General features: G+C 44.6%; 1 protein-coding gene across 1 annotated transcript in view; it reads left to right on the top strand.

Moving 5' to 3' along the window:
* The first annotated feature begins 3,293 nt into the window (after positions 1–3,293).
* Positions 3,294–14,175, top strand: part of WBP1L (WW domain binding protein 1 like) — a 59,711-nt gene continuing 48,829 nt past the window's right edge. Inside the window, exon 1 of the mRNA XM_080823726.1 lies at positions 3,294–3,493. Coding sequence (XP_080679852.1) covers positions 3,404–3,493 — 90 coding nt within the window. The 5' untranslated portion in view covers positions 3,294–3,403. The remainder of the gene's footprint in view (positions 3,494–14,175) is intronic.

Raw genomic sequence — 14,175 nt, 5'->3', positions numbered from 1 at the left:
AGATTTTTTTTTAAAAGATTTTATTTATTTGACAGAGTACAGCAGAGGGAGCAGCAGGCAGAGGAAGAGGGAGAAGCAGGCTCACTAAGCAGGGAGCTTGATATGGGGCTTGATCCCAGGACCCTGGGATCATGTCCTGAGCCCAGGGCAGAGGCTTAGGTCTGGGGTGGGGCCTAAGAATGTGCATTTCTAGTGATTGTCCAGCGATGTGGTTTCTGTTGGTCTGGGACACACACTTCAAGGACCACTGCTCTAAAGAAAAAGGGCCTCTTCCCTGAGGCCAAGGTACTGGCTGCAATTTAATTTTTCTCCCTATTTTTTCAAAATTAAAATATAGTTCATATAACATAAATTTGTCTTTTTAAAATCTACAATTCAGGAGCACCTGGGTGACTCAAGTCGGTTAAGTGTTTACCTTAGGCTCAGGTCATCATCCCAGGGTCCTGGGATCAGGCTCCCTGCTCAGCGGGGAGCCTGCTTCTCTCTCTCTCCCTATGCCTACCGCTCCCCCAGCTTGTGCTCTCTCTCTGTCAAATGAATAAATAAAATCTTAAAAAAAATAAAGTGTACAATTCAGTGTTTTGTAGTATACGCACAAAGTTGTAACCATCATCACTAGTTCCAGAATATTTTTATTTTTTTATTTTACTGGTTTTTTAAAAGATTTTATCTGTTTGTCAGAGAGAGAGAGAGCCAGAGCATAAGCAGGGGGAGTGGCAGGCAGAGGGAGAAGCAGGGTCCCGCTTAGCAGGGAGCCCGATGCCAAACTCAGTCCCAGGACCCTGGGATCATGACCTGAGCTGAAGGCAGACGTTTAACCAACTGAGCCATCCAGTGTTCCATCCAGAATATTTTTATTACTCCCAGAAGAAACTCTGTACCCTTTGGCAGTCTCTCTTCATTCCCTTCATCCCCCACCTACTCAAAACCCCTAATCTACTTTCTGCCTCTTTAGATTGGCCTATTCTGGACTTTCATGTAGGTGAAATCATGCAGTGTGTAGCCTTCTGTGTCTGGCTTCTTTCATTTTGCATAATATTTTTGAAGTTTATCCATGCTGTAACATGTGCAATTTGATTTGAACTGATTTCTGAGCAGAAAACTCTGTGTCTTTGAGCTGGCTTTCTTAGGATAGGAGATCTGGCTTCAGCTTTGCCCATTTCCAAAGACAAATAGGAAAAACATTACCAGAGCTAGCCAGAGCTTGGAAGCAATTCAACACTGATGTTCTTTCAAGAACTGACAAACTTCTCCTTTCCTTCCCAGCTCCTTAAACTTCCTGGCATTCCTCCTCCCTATATAGGCAGTGGCTCTTTTGGAAAAATCTGAAGTATGTGGTGGCTACAGTTTAGAGACACTTCAAAAAGCACTCATTCAAACTGCATCTCGGCTTCATTCCATAAGACCTCTCCGCTTTCTTTGAGTTGGCACCTGTGGGATATGGAAAGCGAGGTGGTTAGGGTGACTCAAACGCCTTCATGTGGGAAGTGCTAATCCAGACCCGGCAGGGTTTAGTATTCGTTCCATCCAGTGGCTCAGTTTGAGCTCTCAGGTAAAGAATGAAAGGGAAGTTAGGGTAAAATCCCCTGTGTTTGCTGAATTGACATTATTCGGTTTCCTCATGATGATGATGCCTGGCTTTTGTAAAGGAGGCCTTAACAGAACTTTGAAGCCAGGACTGAGACCCTGTGCTGTGAAAATAATTTGGCCCTTGCCTAATACTGAATCTTTGTTTCTTCCCTAGGGAACTTGATTGTGGTATGGATGAATTTCCAAGGCATTTGAGATCAGCAAAAATACTTGTCACCTTTTGTAACTCTTAGGAAAGCAGGATCAAGAAGAGGCAGAACCAATTTCTTCACTCTTACCTGTTTCCCACTTTGCCACCATTTAAGCCAAGAACAAACTCCCTCTGGGCTCAGCTATGGGCTAGACTAGGCCAACCTGCAAAATGCTTTGGCAGGATTTTGAGAGGAAATTGGCAGCTACAGGCATCTGGCTTCTCTGGCATGGGTCTTCTTTTGTTCATTTATTTTACCAACATTGTTCGGCTCATGGTTGGGCCTTGTACAGGATGTTGTAGGGATTTCTCAAAAAAAAAAAAAAAAAAAGAAATCGAGAGAAAGACGGTGTGCTATACGAAAAACTGCAGATTTAGTGGGAGAGGTCAGCTAGGCTATTATAGATCAGCTACAGTGTGTGTTAGTGTTATGAGAATCCGGAAGAAGAAACAAGAGAGGGATGGGAACTAGGAGTTTAAAAGCAGAAAACTGTATGTGCATTGTATACTATAGCATAGCACACTGGAGACCTCTTTAAGTGTTTGGTGTAAGTTGAATGTGTGGGAAAATGTAGTGGCTGAAGATGAGATTAAAAAGAAGTAGGCAGGGACGAGGGCACAAGAGAGAACCATATTGAGTAGTTCAGATTAAATATTGCGTAGGTAGTTCAAGTATTTTAAGAGGGAAAGCTTTAAGACAATGACGTTTGGTTTTGGGTCATAGAGGATCCTTGCTGGGGAGTGCAGCAGTAACTAAGAGGGAAGAATTGGCAACTAGGGCCCGCAGGGAGACCATTTGTATTTAGCAAGAAGATGATAATATGGATGGAAATAATGGGAGAAGATTTCAGTGCTGTTTCCGAGGCAGAGTCAATATAATTATGTTCCTGCAACTTGGGGCGACCCAGCACCGTGCCTCAGGTAAAGGTACCATTTCAGAAAATTCATATTGACCTAAGCTACCACCCGGGCACTTTGAGACAAGAAGAGGGACCCTGGTACCCAGGGCTGAGCTTCAAATAAAAAACGTCAAAAGAGTTTTAGATTGCAGTTGTTTTTTTCTTAAGGAGCGCCCGGTTACCTTCTAAAACAACTTCTTTTCCAATACTCTTTAGAATCACCATACCCCTTCCCTTTCTTTGCTAAAGTGTACAAATCTAGTACTTCCGCCACGCTCAAGATGGCTGCACTCGAATTAGATTTTTCAATGTTGGTGCCAGATGGTCCCGCCCCCCCCCCCCATGGGACTACTTCCGCCACTCTCTGTGGCGTGGGACGCCTTCACCCCGCCATGCAGCACTCAAGATGGCCCGGCTTCCTCCCACTTTTCATTGGCTGGATCCCTCTGGTCTTCCGTCTTCATGGGGGGGCGGAACTTCTATTTGATCGACAGCTATTTTGGTCAATGGACGAAGGGCAGGGGCCCACGAAGCGCTGGAACTGGAGAGCTTGACCCGTGTGTGGGAGGGTGTTTGGGCTGCGGCGGGGTGGAGCAGAGCCGGAAGCGGGAGGGGAGAGTGAAACAGGAAAAGAAGGGAAGAAGGAAGAAGAGGGAAGAGGAGGAGAGGGAGGAGGAGGAGGGAGGTGGCGGCGCCGTGGCGGAGGAGCAGGAGCAGGAGGGGGATGGAGAGGAGAAGGCTCCTGGGTGGCATGGCGCTCCTGCTCCTCCAGGCGCTGCCCAGCCCCCTGTCAGCCAGGGCTGAACCCCCGCAGGTAAGGGGGAGAGGGCGTCCGGGCTAGCCTGGGGGCCTGGGGGTCGTCGAGGCCTGGCTGGAGGGGGCTGAAGACGGCGTCGCTGCCTGGCTGGAGGGGCTGAAGGAGTGTTGTTGCCAAGAGTTGAGGGGTCCCGAGAGGGGCTCCCATCCCTGGAGTGGACAGAATCTAAGGGGGCGTCGGTGTTCAGCTGAGGGACACCTGTTTTGGTGTCAGGGAAGTGGCGGAGGCACGGTGCCCAGCGAGTGTGGGGCCCTTTGAGAGGACAGTTAGGTCGGCTGGGATGACTGTGACTGGATAGTGGTGCGAGGCTGAGGCATGGGGGGCGCATTCGAGTCCCCCCGTGAAGCAGGTCTCCGAGGCAGTGATGCAGGGTGTACGTGTGTGCGGGTAGGGGTACGTGGGTTATTGAGGTGGCCTGAGAGGAAGGAGGGGCTGAGTGGATATTTATTTCAAGCTGGACAGGGAGAAGTTCGGAGGGCATCTTGGCTCCATTTTTTAATGTGTTGGAGGCAAGAGGTTGGAGGCCGGACTCTTGGAAGGCCTGTAGAATGAAGTAGATCGGGACCCCTCAGGAGGAGGGCACACTTGAGCTATAGAAGCTCTTGCTGTTAGGCTGGCTGGCCTGGGAGAGCCAGCCACTGATGCTGATCTAGGCCAGTTTAGGGCTTTTGAGCAAAGGGTGGTGCTGATGCCAATATGGGCAGCAAATGGAGCACCCCAGCTTTTCTTGCTGGGTGGCTTGCTTTTTATCCAGGCAGAGAAGCTTGCTTGTGCTGATTCCAGCTCCGGCTGGCATTTCGAAACCCTAATGGGAGCGTTACTCCTGGTGCCAAGTTGGGTGGGGTGCAGTAGGGGGAATCACCCCTCCTTCCCTTGCATTTGGCAAGGCTTTACCATTCTATTTTCTTCACTTTCTGTTCTCTTCCCTGTCTTTTCAGAAGGGAATAGACACACACACTCACTTCACACACGGCGTGATGGCAGAGTCTATACAGCTTAGCACTTGAACTTTGCGTTGTGATCAAGAGTAGAAGCAGAGTGCCAGGGAAAATACTTATCTTTTCCTTAGGAGTTTCACATATGCATCTTGTCTTGTCCCCTAGTATCCTTTATTTTAGAAATTAGTTAGTTTTTAAAATGGGATGAAATTCATGTAACAATCCATTTAAAACCCTTTTACCATTTAAAGTGAACAATTCAGTGGTGTTTGGTACATTCACAGTGTTGTGCAACCACTACATCTAGTTCCAAAACATTTTCATCACTTCCAAAGAAACCCCCGTACCCGTTAAGCAGTTCCTCCCCGATTTCCCTTTCCTCCAGCTCCTGGCAGCCACCAATCTGTTTTCTGTCTCTCTGGATTTACCTATTCAGGATAGTGCATATAAATGGAATCCTACAATTTGTGGTATTTTGTGTCTGTCTTCCTTCCCTTAACATAATGTTTTTGAGATTCACCCACATTGTAGCATGTACCACTACTTGGTTCCTTTTTGGTGGCTGAATAAAATTCACTATATGGCTCTACCACAATTTGTTATTTATCGTTGAGGTATCCCCTGTGCCCCCTCCCCGATCTATTTATGTGTATTTGAAATAACACGTGAGGGATAGAGCTCATTTTTCTGGCCCAGTATATTCCCTTTTTTATGGCTGGGACCCTCCCAGAGTTTGTTGGGGTTCTTCTTTTTCCTAGTTAAAATCATAAACTGGCAGGAGAAATAAATTTTATTTATTGGAAAAGTCAGACCCCTTAGGACTGGGGAACTTAAGAAGGATAGATGTTGGGGCACTTGGGTGGCCCAGTCGGTTGAGCATCTGGCTCTTGATTTCAGCTCTGGTTGTGGGATCGAACCCTGCGTCCGGCTCCTCACTCAGTGGTGAGTCTGCTGGAGAGTCTCTCTCCCTCTCCCCCTCTCCCCCTCTCCCCCTCTCCCCCGACGCTCACTCTTACTGTCTCTCTAAAATAAAAAAAATCAATCTTAACCATAAAAAAAAGTATAGATGTTGACAGAACAAAATAGAGAACAAGCCGTTACTTTGCCTTTTGCATCTGTTTCTACATTTAAGAAAGGCCGTTCTCAAGATCCAGTAAATTATACAGCCTGGGGGTTGATTTGAGAACATTGGAGCCTTAAGAGGTCGGTGCCCTGGACCTGTGGATACTTTGCCTCAGTGGAAGAGCAGTGGTGGGCCTCTGAATTGACGGTGGGAACTGGATCCACTTCTTTGGCAGAGGAAGGATGGAAAGTGGAGGTTGCCGCCAGGTCATGGAAGCCTAGGAGTTGGCGAGAAATGTGGGAGGGGATCTTCAGTGTCATGTCCTAATTGCAGTTTATTGATCACAGGTTGCTTTCTTATCATTTCTCTGGCACTTCCAATACTCATTTTGGGGACAGGGTGGCTTTTGTACTTTGTTCCATTTGGATGGATGCTAGCACTGACCAGTCGATATTATGTGGTTACGGTTCCTGCAGAGAAGAGAAAGTTTGGTAATGAGTGGGCTCCCTCTCCCTGACCATCCCCCCACCCAGTACTCCCCACCTCATACCCTTGTCTGTTTCTGCCCAGGAGTACTAGATGCTACAGTGAGATTCGTGTTTTGAATTTTAACCTTTGGCATGGAAGTTACTATGTAATTATTAACTCTGAATCTACCACTGTTTAGTCAGTTTGGTTTTTTGTTTTGTTTGGATTTTTGGCTTGTAGAAATCAGGGAAGAACAAAAAATTCAGAGGCCGTTTTGACATAGGCTGCCGTTCAGGTACTCACTGTCCTTATTTCAACAAGGGGCTTCCAGCTAACTCTGAATGAGGGGGACTCGCTGTACTCATTCAGTATTGAACATGGTGTGGGTGATTTACTGTTTTTTTTTTTTTTTCCCTTGAAATGTCTCTGTCAAATACAATCTTTTTATACATATGCATCTAATATCAGAAATATATGGTATCAGGTATTTATATAATACAGAGTGGCTTGCTTTCCCTGTCACCAGCTCTCCTCTGGAACTGTCATTTCTTGCCTTCCTGGCCCAGGAAAGTTCTCAGCCTAGCTCACTTCTGAGATTGGGAACTTGGACTTAACTCTCCTATAGGTCACTGTGACTCAGATGTCATTCCTTAAATCCATAAAGAATGAAAAAGTAGTGGATTCACCAGTGAGGCGGTAACATTTGTCTCTTCTATTTAAATAATGAATGAGATACATAGAGTTTCTTTCTTTCCATTGTTTCTTAGATTCAACTAGAACAATCTGACCATGTTATTTAAAATAAAATTTTAGAAGAAATGTCTTTTTCCATTAAGCCACCCAGCCTAATCTCTAGAGACACTGTCTGTACCTTTCCTCTGCCATGCTTAAAACTTTGAGTGGGATAGGGGTCTTAATTCCCGATATGTTTATCTTACCTAGCTCCTCCATACTGTACCCTGTGGCCCCCTCCCCTTACTCACCAACTGTGCCCTGGTTTTCAGCCCAGAAGCTCTACTACACACTTCTTTCGTTTTTTTTTTTTTTTTGATTTTTATTTATTTATTTGACAGAGAGAGAGATCACAAGTAGGCAGAGAGGCAGGCAGAGAGAGAGGGGGAAGCAGGCTCCCAGCTGAGCAGAGAGCCCAATGCAGGGCTCGATTCCAGGACCCTGAGACCATGACCTGAGCCAAAGGCAGAGGTTTAACCCACTGAGCCGCCCAGGCGCCCCTCCACTCTTCTTTCTTAAAAATGGCATTTCAGTGTGATCACCATCGTTTCTTCTCACAGAATAGTGGAAGATGGAACGTCCAGACTCTTAATTCCCTTTCCCTCGTTTTCTTAGTCTGTTTTATATACCAAACCAAGCAATCGTCTCAAACCCACACCTTGAATTTCTGTAAATCCTTTCAGCAGAATTCAGCACACATCTACTGAAATGTCCGTTCTACTGTAGGTGGTCACGCAGGTGGCCCCTGGGAACCATCAGATGAGTAACCGAATCCCCGTCCTCAAGGAGCCGGTAATCCGGTGGCAAAGACAGATCGCGCACTCAGTTGATTTCTAACCCGGAGGCACAGATGTGCAAATGAAGGAGAGTGGGAGCAATTGTTTCTGCTCTGGCCAGGGGAAAGTGAGATTTAGGAAAAGCTTCACAGAAGAGGCATTTGGACCAGGCTTTGAAGGTTGGGAAGGGAAACAAGTCTCTTCTGGCCTGGAAAAGTGAAAATGGAGGGTGTTTGGAGGTGGAACGTAGTCTGGTGGAAGCTTCCAATGGGGGTGTGTAGAAGAAGGTGGAAGTAGAAGATGTTTGAAAGGTAGACTGTGGTTAGGTGGTAAGGAGGCCTTTTATCCATTCGTCCAAGCAGTGTGTCCACTAGAACTTTCTGTGATAGTAGAAATGATCTATATCTGCGCTGTCTGTTTTGGTAGCCACTTCGTCACATGTGACTCTTGACACTTGGCATGTGACTACGATAGATGAGCAACTGAATTTTTACTGACATTTAGTTTTTTATAACAACTGTATTGAGACATAATTAACATGCCATGGATTCACCCTTTTAAAGTGTATGTGAAATGGGTTTTTAGTATGTCACAGAATTGTGTACTATCTCCTATATGATTTTATTTTTTTGTTTTTGCTTTTAAGGTTTAATGAATTTATTTAAGAGAGAGAGCAAATGGGGGTGAGGGGAGGAGCAGAGGGAGAGGGACAAGCAGACTCCCCGCTGAGTGCAGAGCCTGATGTGAGGCTTGATCCCACGAGCCCGAGATCGTGACCTGAGTGGAAATTGAGAGTCAGACGTCTAACCCACTGAGCCACCCAGGCACCCCTACTATCTAATTTTAGTACGTTTTCATTACCCCAGAAAGAAGCCCCATAGCCATTAGCAGTCCCTCCTATTCCATCCCCACTCCCCACAGCCTCTGGCAGCCACTACTCTATTTTCTGTCTCTATGGATTTGCCCATTCTGGACATTCCTTATAAATGGAATTATACACGAGGTGGTCGTCCGTGACTGGCTTCTCTCACTCAGCATGGTGTTTCTGGGAATCGTCCCTATTGATGTATCTGTACATCATGGCACGAGTCAGCATTTCATTTCTTTTTGTAGCCAGTTAACATGTTCTGTGAATGTACCACATTTAATTTATCCATTCATCAAATGATGGACTTTGGGGCTACTTTGAATAATGCTGCTATGAATATGCATATACAAGTTTTTTGTGTGGACTTAAGTTTTCATTTCTCCTGGGTGTATACCTAACAGTGGGATTGCTGGGTCATATAGTAACTCTGGAAAGGCCAGACCGTTTTCTAAGACTGGTATGATATTTCCTTTTAATTAATTTAAATTAAATAGCTACATGTGGCTACTGGCTACTTAATAGTGCAGATCTAAGAGCTCTCCGGTGTGGGAATAGTGGGATATAGACCAACACAGTGGTGAGGTCTTGGGCTCTGGGGGAAGACCACCTGAGATCCAAAGCTGGCTTCTACTTACTATCCCGGAGCAAGTTGTTAACCTCTTTGTGCCTCAGTGTCCTCATCTCCAAAATGGGATCACTAATAGTACCTACCTTATAGGTTTGTGAGGTGAAAAGACATCCTATATGTAAAGCTCTTGGAATATATTTAATGATGATAAGTATAATAATAATTATCTCTGCTGTTATTATTCATGGTCCTCAGCGTGCATTTGGTTGTTGGTAAGTTAGTATCAGCTCTCAGATTAAGTTCAGAAGCTGAGATTTCGGGAGTTTGAAAGTGACTCCCTTGCTTCTGTCCTATATCTGAGTTTAATTTTGTCCTTGGAGGAAATGGTGAACCTGTATGCTTAGAGTTGTTCTTGATTGGGGATAATTCTGCTCCTTCCAGAGGACATTTATCAGTGTCTGGAAACATTTTTGCTGGTCACTGCCTGGGACCAGGGATGCTGCTAAACCTCCGATAACAAAGGATGGCCTCCCACAACCAAGAATTGTCTGGTCCCAAATGTCAGTGGTGCTGAGGTGGACAGACGCTGGTTCAGTGGTGCCTGCTCTTCCCCTATCAGCTCACGCTGATTATCACGGAGTTTGAGGTCAGCCTTCCTATATGAAGAGCATTGTGAAGGGTATGAAATAACCTCTCTGATAACAGATCGTAGGTGGGACAGTTGAAAGCTTTAATATCCTGAATCTTGAGGACTCTCAGATTTGTCAGCATGTTGCCAGTCAGCCTGGCTTTGTCAGCCAACATCAAACATTTTGGAAATAAAAAGACTTTTTTCTTTCTTCTAGTTTGTGGTTCAATAAGCAGGTGAGCCTCCCTTATTCACCCTGTCTTGAACTTTCTTTCCTCTTGCTTTGGTTCACCCTTGTGATTTCGTTTTAAGAACATGTTTGTTTTCACCCCACTGAAAGCCTGTTGGCCAGTTACTTTCTTTTCTCAGTGTCTCCCGTGGCCCCATAACCGATCTGAACAGAGTCACATTCTTAGAACATTTTCCTTTCCCCATTTCAAGTCTTGGTTCTACTCTCATTTTTGGCCCCATGAATGTTGGTTTGTTGTCACACACTCAAGCCTACAGAGACTGTGAGGTGTTCTCAGGGTCGCCATGGGTGACTGTCCCAGACCTCGGTGGCTGTGTGACCTCAGGAGAAGTCTGCTCTTTCAAGACCCCAGGAAGCAGCACATCTGTGGGTTTGGGGCATTAGTGGGCAACTTTTTAAGCATACTCTGGGTATCTCAGATGACTCTGGATTAACAGTTCCAATGCTTTTGAATGCCTGGCCATCCGTTCACCTGAGAGCATCTCTTGCTTTCCTGTTGGACCTTGAGGGACCATGAGGATCCAGGTGGTGCAATGATATGGGTTCATTCTTTGCCCTATAACCCCAATTGTGGGCACCCCTGGGGCCACTGATCCCACCATAACCGCACAGACAGTAAGAGCAGCCACTGAGTAACATGGAGCAGTGACAGTGGGTTTTTGCAAGATCTGTCTCCTTGGTGGCATACAACAGACAGGGGTCTGGCTTATGGGCACCTCCCTTTTGGACCGTCCTTTGTATTTCCACTAGGTGGAGCAAAGTCTGGTCAAAAAACTGCATGTAATGTGGAAACCACAAACAAATATCAATAAATCCAGAGCATTGCAACCTGGGAGTTAAGGAAAGGGGAACCAGATCTCATCCGTTTGAATTCTGTGGCTTGTTAATAGAATTCTGGGCTTTCCCAGTGTGGTAATTAAAGTAGGTCATGGTCTCAGTCTTGAAGATCACCAGTCTTGCATGGACTGGGTTTTTGGGAGACTCTTGCTTACTCAGCTACAGTCCCATAGCTTGGATTTATTTACTTTTGGCTTTCTTCTTTCCATACTTTCTTCTGTGGGAAAATAGATGAGCGATGGGTCATCCGTTCCTGGTGCCGTCATTGCCCTCAAAGTGCCTTGGCTTGGTTTTGATTCATAATCTTAGGTGATTGAAAGAATTTAATTTAAACTTGTTTTGGAAGAGGTAAAAGTGAATGTGAGATGTTTCAAGAATATTTGTGGCTTGGAAGGGTGGATCCTAGAGTAAAGCTAGAAAAACATGTCCTGATTTTTAAATAATAAGCAAGACGGATCTTACGTTGTAATACTGTGTTTCTACACATCCTTGCAGATCAGAGACATGCGTTCGTCGAGAAAATATTCACGTTTTTCCAAATCCTACATGGTGTTTTTTTTGTTCGCCATTTCCGAAATGCTCTTCCTCATCTGAAATTCCGCCTGGTGGTTCACTCCAGCTATATTAAAATCTGACCAAACACAGAAACAACAGAAAAACCACAACTTAGTTGATTGGTCAGATCTAAGTTATTTTTCCCTCTTTGTGGTTTATTTGGGAGAGAGGGTTAATATTTGGCTTTTGACACCGAGATAGTGGAGCCTTGTAACTGTTTGGGATTTGAGTGTAGAGTTGAATTGTGTGAGAAGTTCATCCTGAGTACTTCTTTCTTTTTACTTGGGTCCTTTGTTTTTAAATATGCAAATCCCTTTGCTGTGCCTGCAGGGAGTTGGGGGAAAGCAGAAAACCTGTACTGATCTGATTTGGCACGAGATTCACTTCAGTTTTCTTTCCTTTTTCCTTCCATACACCTGATGGCTGTTTTTCTTGGAGCTTTAAGGTGCCTTTTACCTTTTCCCGTTAGTTTTTAGTTACACAAAAATAACACATGCTTGTAACAGTGATATATAATACAGACAGAAATGCTTAGAGTGAAAAGTGAAAGTTTGTGGTTTGGTGTGTGTTTTTGGTGGGTTTTCTGTGTATGCTGAATATTTATAGGTATAGTAATAGTACATATATAGTACATATATATAGTACATATATATGTATATATTATACACACATATATATATAGTATGTATTACTATACTATAGGTATAGTAATGGTACATATATATACGTGTATACACATATATACATGTATATAGTAATAGTACATATATATACGTGTATACATGTATATGTATACACGTATATATATGTACTATTACTATACATATACATATATATGTATACGCGTATATATATGTACTATTACTATACCTATAGTACCTATATAGGATTTACATATATATATATGTAATTCCTATATATAAACATAAAATTGTGGGTATGGATACAGTTCTTTCTTTCCTTTTCATTTGTTTTTATTTATTTATTTATAAAGATTTTATTTATTTGACAGAGATCACAAGTAGGCAGAGAGGCAGGCAGAGAGAGAGGTGGAAGCAGGCTCCCTGCTGAGCAGAGAGCTGGATGCGGGACTCGATCCCAGGACCCTGGGATCATGACCTGAGCAGAAGGCAGAGGCTTTAACCCACTGAGCCACCCAGGCGCCCCTTCATTTGTTTTTAAAACAAAAATAGGATAATATATATGTAGGACTTTACAACATGCATTGTTTCATACTTCATAGACTTCTTTCTGTATCACATATATACCTTGATTTTTAAAAGAATGCCTGCATGTTGGGGTGCCTGGATGGCTCAGTCAGTTGAGCATCAGACTCTTGATCTCAGCTCAGGTCTTGATCTCAGGGTTGTGAATTCGAGCCCTGCATTTGGGCTCCACCCTGGGCATGGAGCCTCCTTATTTAAAGAGAGAAAGAGAGAGAGAGAGAGAGGAGGAAAGAGGAGGAAGGGAGGAAGTAAAGAAAGAAAAGAAAAAAGAAAAGAAAAGAAAGGGTAACGTTAATCGAAACCCAAAAAAAGCTTGGAAATGAAATTATTAATCAGTAAGAGAATCATAAGGAGAGCTGACAAAGTTTAGGAAAGCCTCAAGAAGAGGAAACAAAAGGAAAGGAATGACATTCAGAAGTGAGTATAGGGGCGCCTGGGTGGCTCAGTCACTAAGTGTCTGCCTTCTGCTCAGGTCATGATCCCAGAGTCCTGGGATCGAGCCCCACATCGGGCTCCCTGCTCAGCGGGAAGCCTTCTTCTCCCTCTCACACTCTCTCTGCTTCTGTTCCCTCTCTTGTTGTGTCTCTCTCTGTCAAATAGATAAATAAAATCTTAAAAAAAAAAAGAAAATAAAAGGAGTAAGTATAGAGTTACAAAACAAACAAAAACCAAACCAAAGCAAAACAACAACAACAACCGAAAGCCCCACCTGTGTGTTATTGCTTGAGATCGTGATTTATTTAACCACTGCTCTGTAGGTGAACGTCCGTTATAGCAAAGTTTTTACCAGTTCACGCTGTTTTATAGTGAACATTGTTCTATGTATTTCTTTCTGCAGTTGTGCTAGATTCCTAGAAGTGGAACCAGGGGCTGTGGGGTTGTGGGTGTGTACATTTGACACTTGGGGTGGATGGTGCTAAATTGCTCTCCTGAAGCGGTTGTGTCAGCGGACATCCCCATCAGTAGGGTTTTCGAGGGGCTCAGCCCCCTTCCCCCCAGTGCGTAAGCAACATTTCTTCTTCTGTGCCGTTGGCTTATCCTTGAAGATGTGCCTTCTGACTCTACCCAGGCACATGGGGGAACATTTCTGTTTTCTTTCTTGAAAGCCGGGTAGGTCTCTGACTTGCTTAGCTTTCGGTCTCCTCCCTGTCTTCGCGACCCCGGTGTTCCCCTTGGTGGGGAGCAGGATTCATGCACACTGTGCTTGGAGTGGGGAAGCCTGGCTGTGCCTGCTCAGGTGCTGAGGGAGATGGTTTGTAGGCCCCTGGGAAATGTCAAGCAGATGGCGTGGAGCTGTTGGCCAGCTGCTGGTTGGCACACGGGTCTAACCAGACACCCTTCTGTGGTGGTCATCCCAGAAGAAGGAGTCCTTGGAAGTGTATCATCACTGAGAGTGCAGACTCTGGAGCCAGACTGTCTCCAGATAGCCTTAGGCTAGTTAATTGACTCAGTTTCCTGATCTGTAAAATGGGATAATAGCTCCCAGCTTATAGGGTTATTGTGTGGTTTAATTGAGTTATTGTAAGGATTAATTGAGTTAGTACTCACGAAGCACTTAGAGCAGTGCCCGCCACATAGTAATTACTTGGTTAATGTTAGCCTGTGTAATTATCTGGGGGTTTTTTTGTTTTTTTTTGTTTTTTTTTAAGCTTTGGGGAAGCCTTGAGGCTTCCTTATTCCTTGACTGATCCAAGATCTGTTTCCAGTGGAAGAATTTAAGGTGTATTTTAGTGAGCTCCTAGTCCAGAAGGCATGTGACTCACTTTCCGT

This window comes from Martes martes (genome assembly GCF_963455335.1).
Source record: "Martes martes genome assembly, chromosome: 14".
Taxonomy (NCBI): domain Eukaryota; kingdom Metazoa; phylum Chordata; class Mammalia; order Carnivora; family Mustelidae; genus Martes; species Martes martes.
Note: the sequence above shows the minus strand (reverse complement) of the source record. Positions and strands in the feature narration are given on the sequence as shown.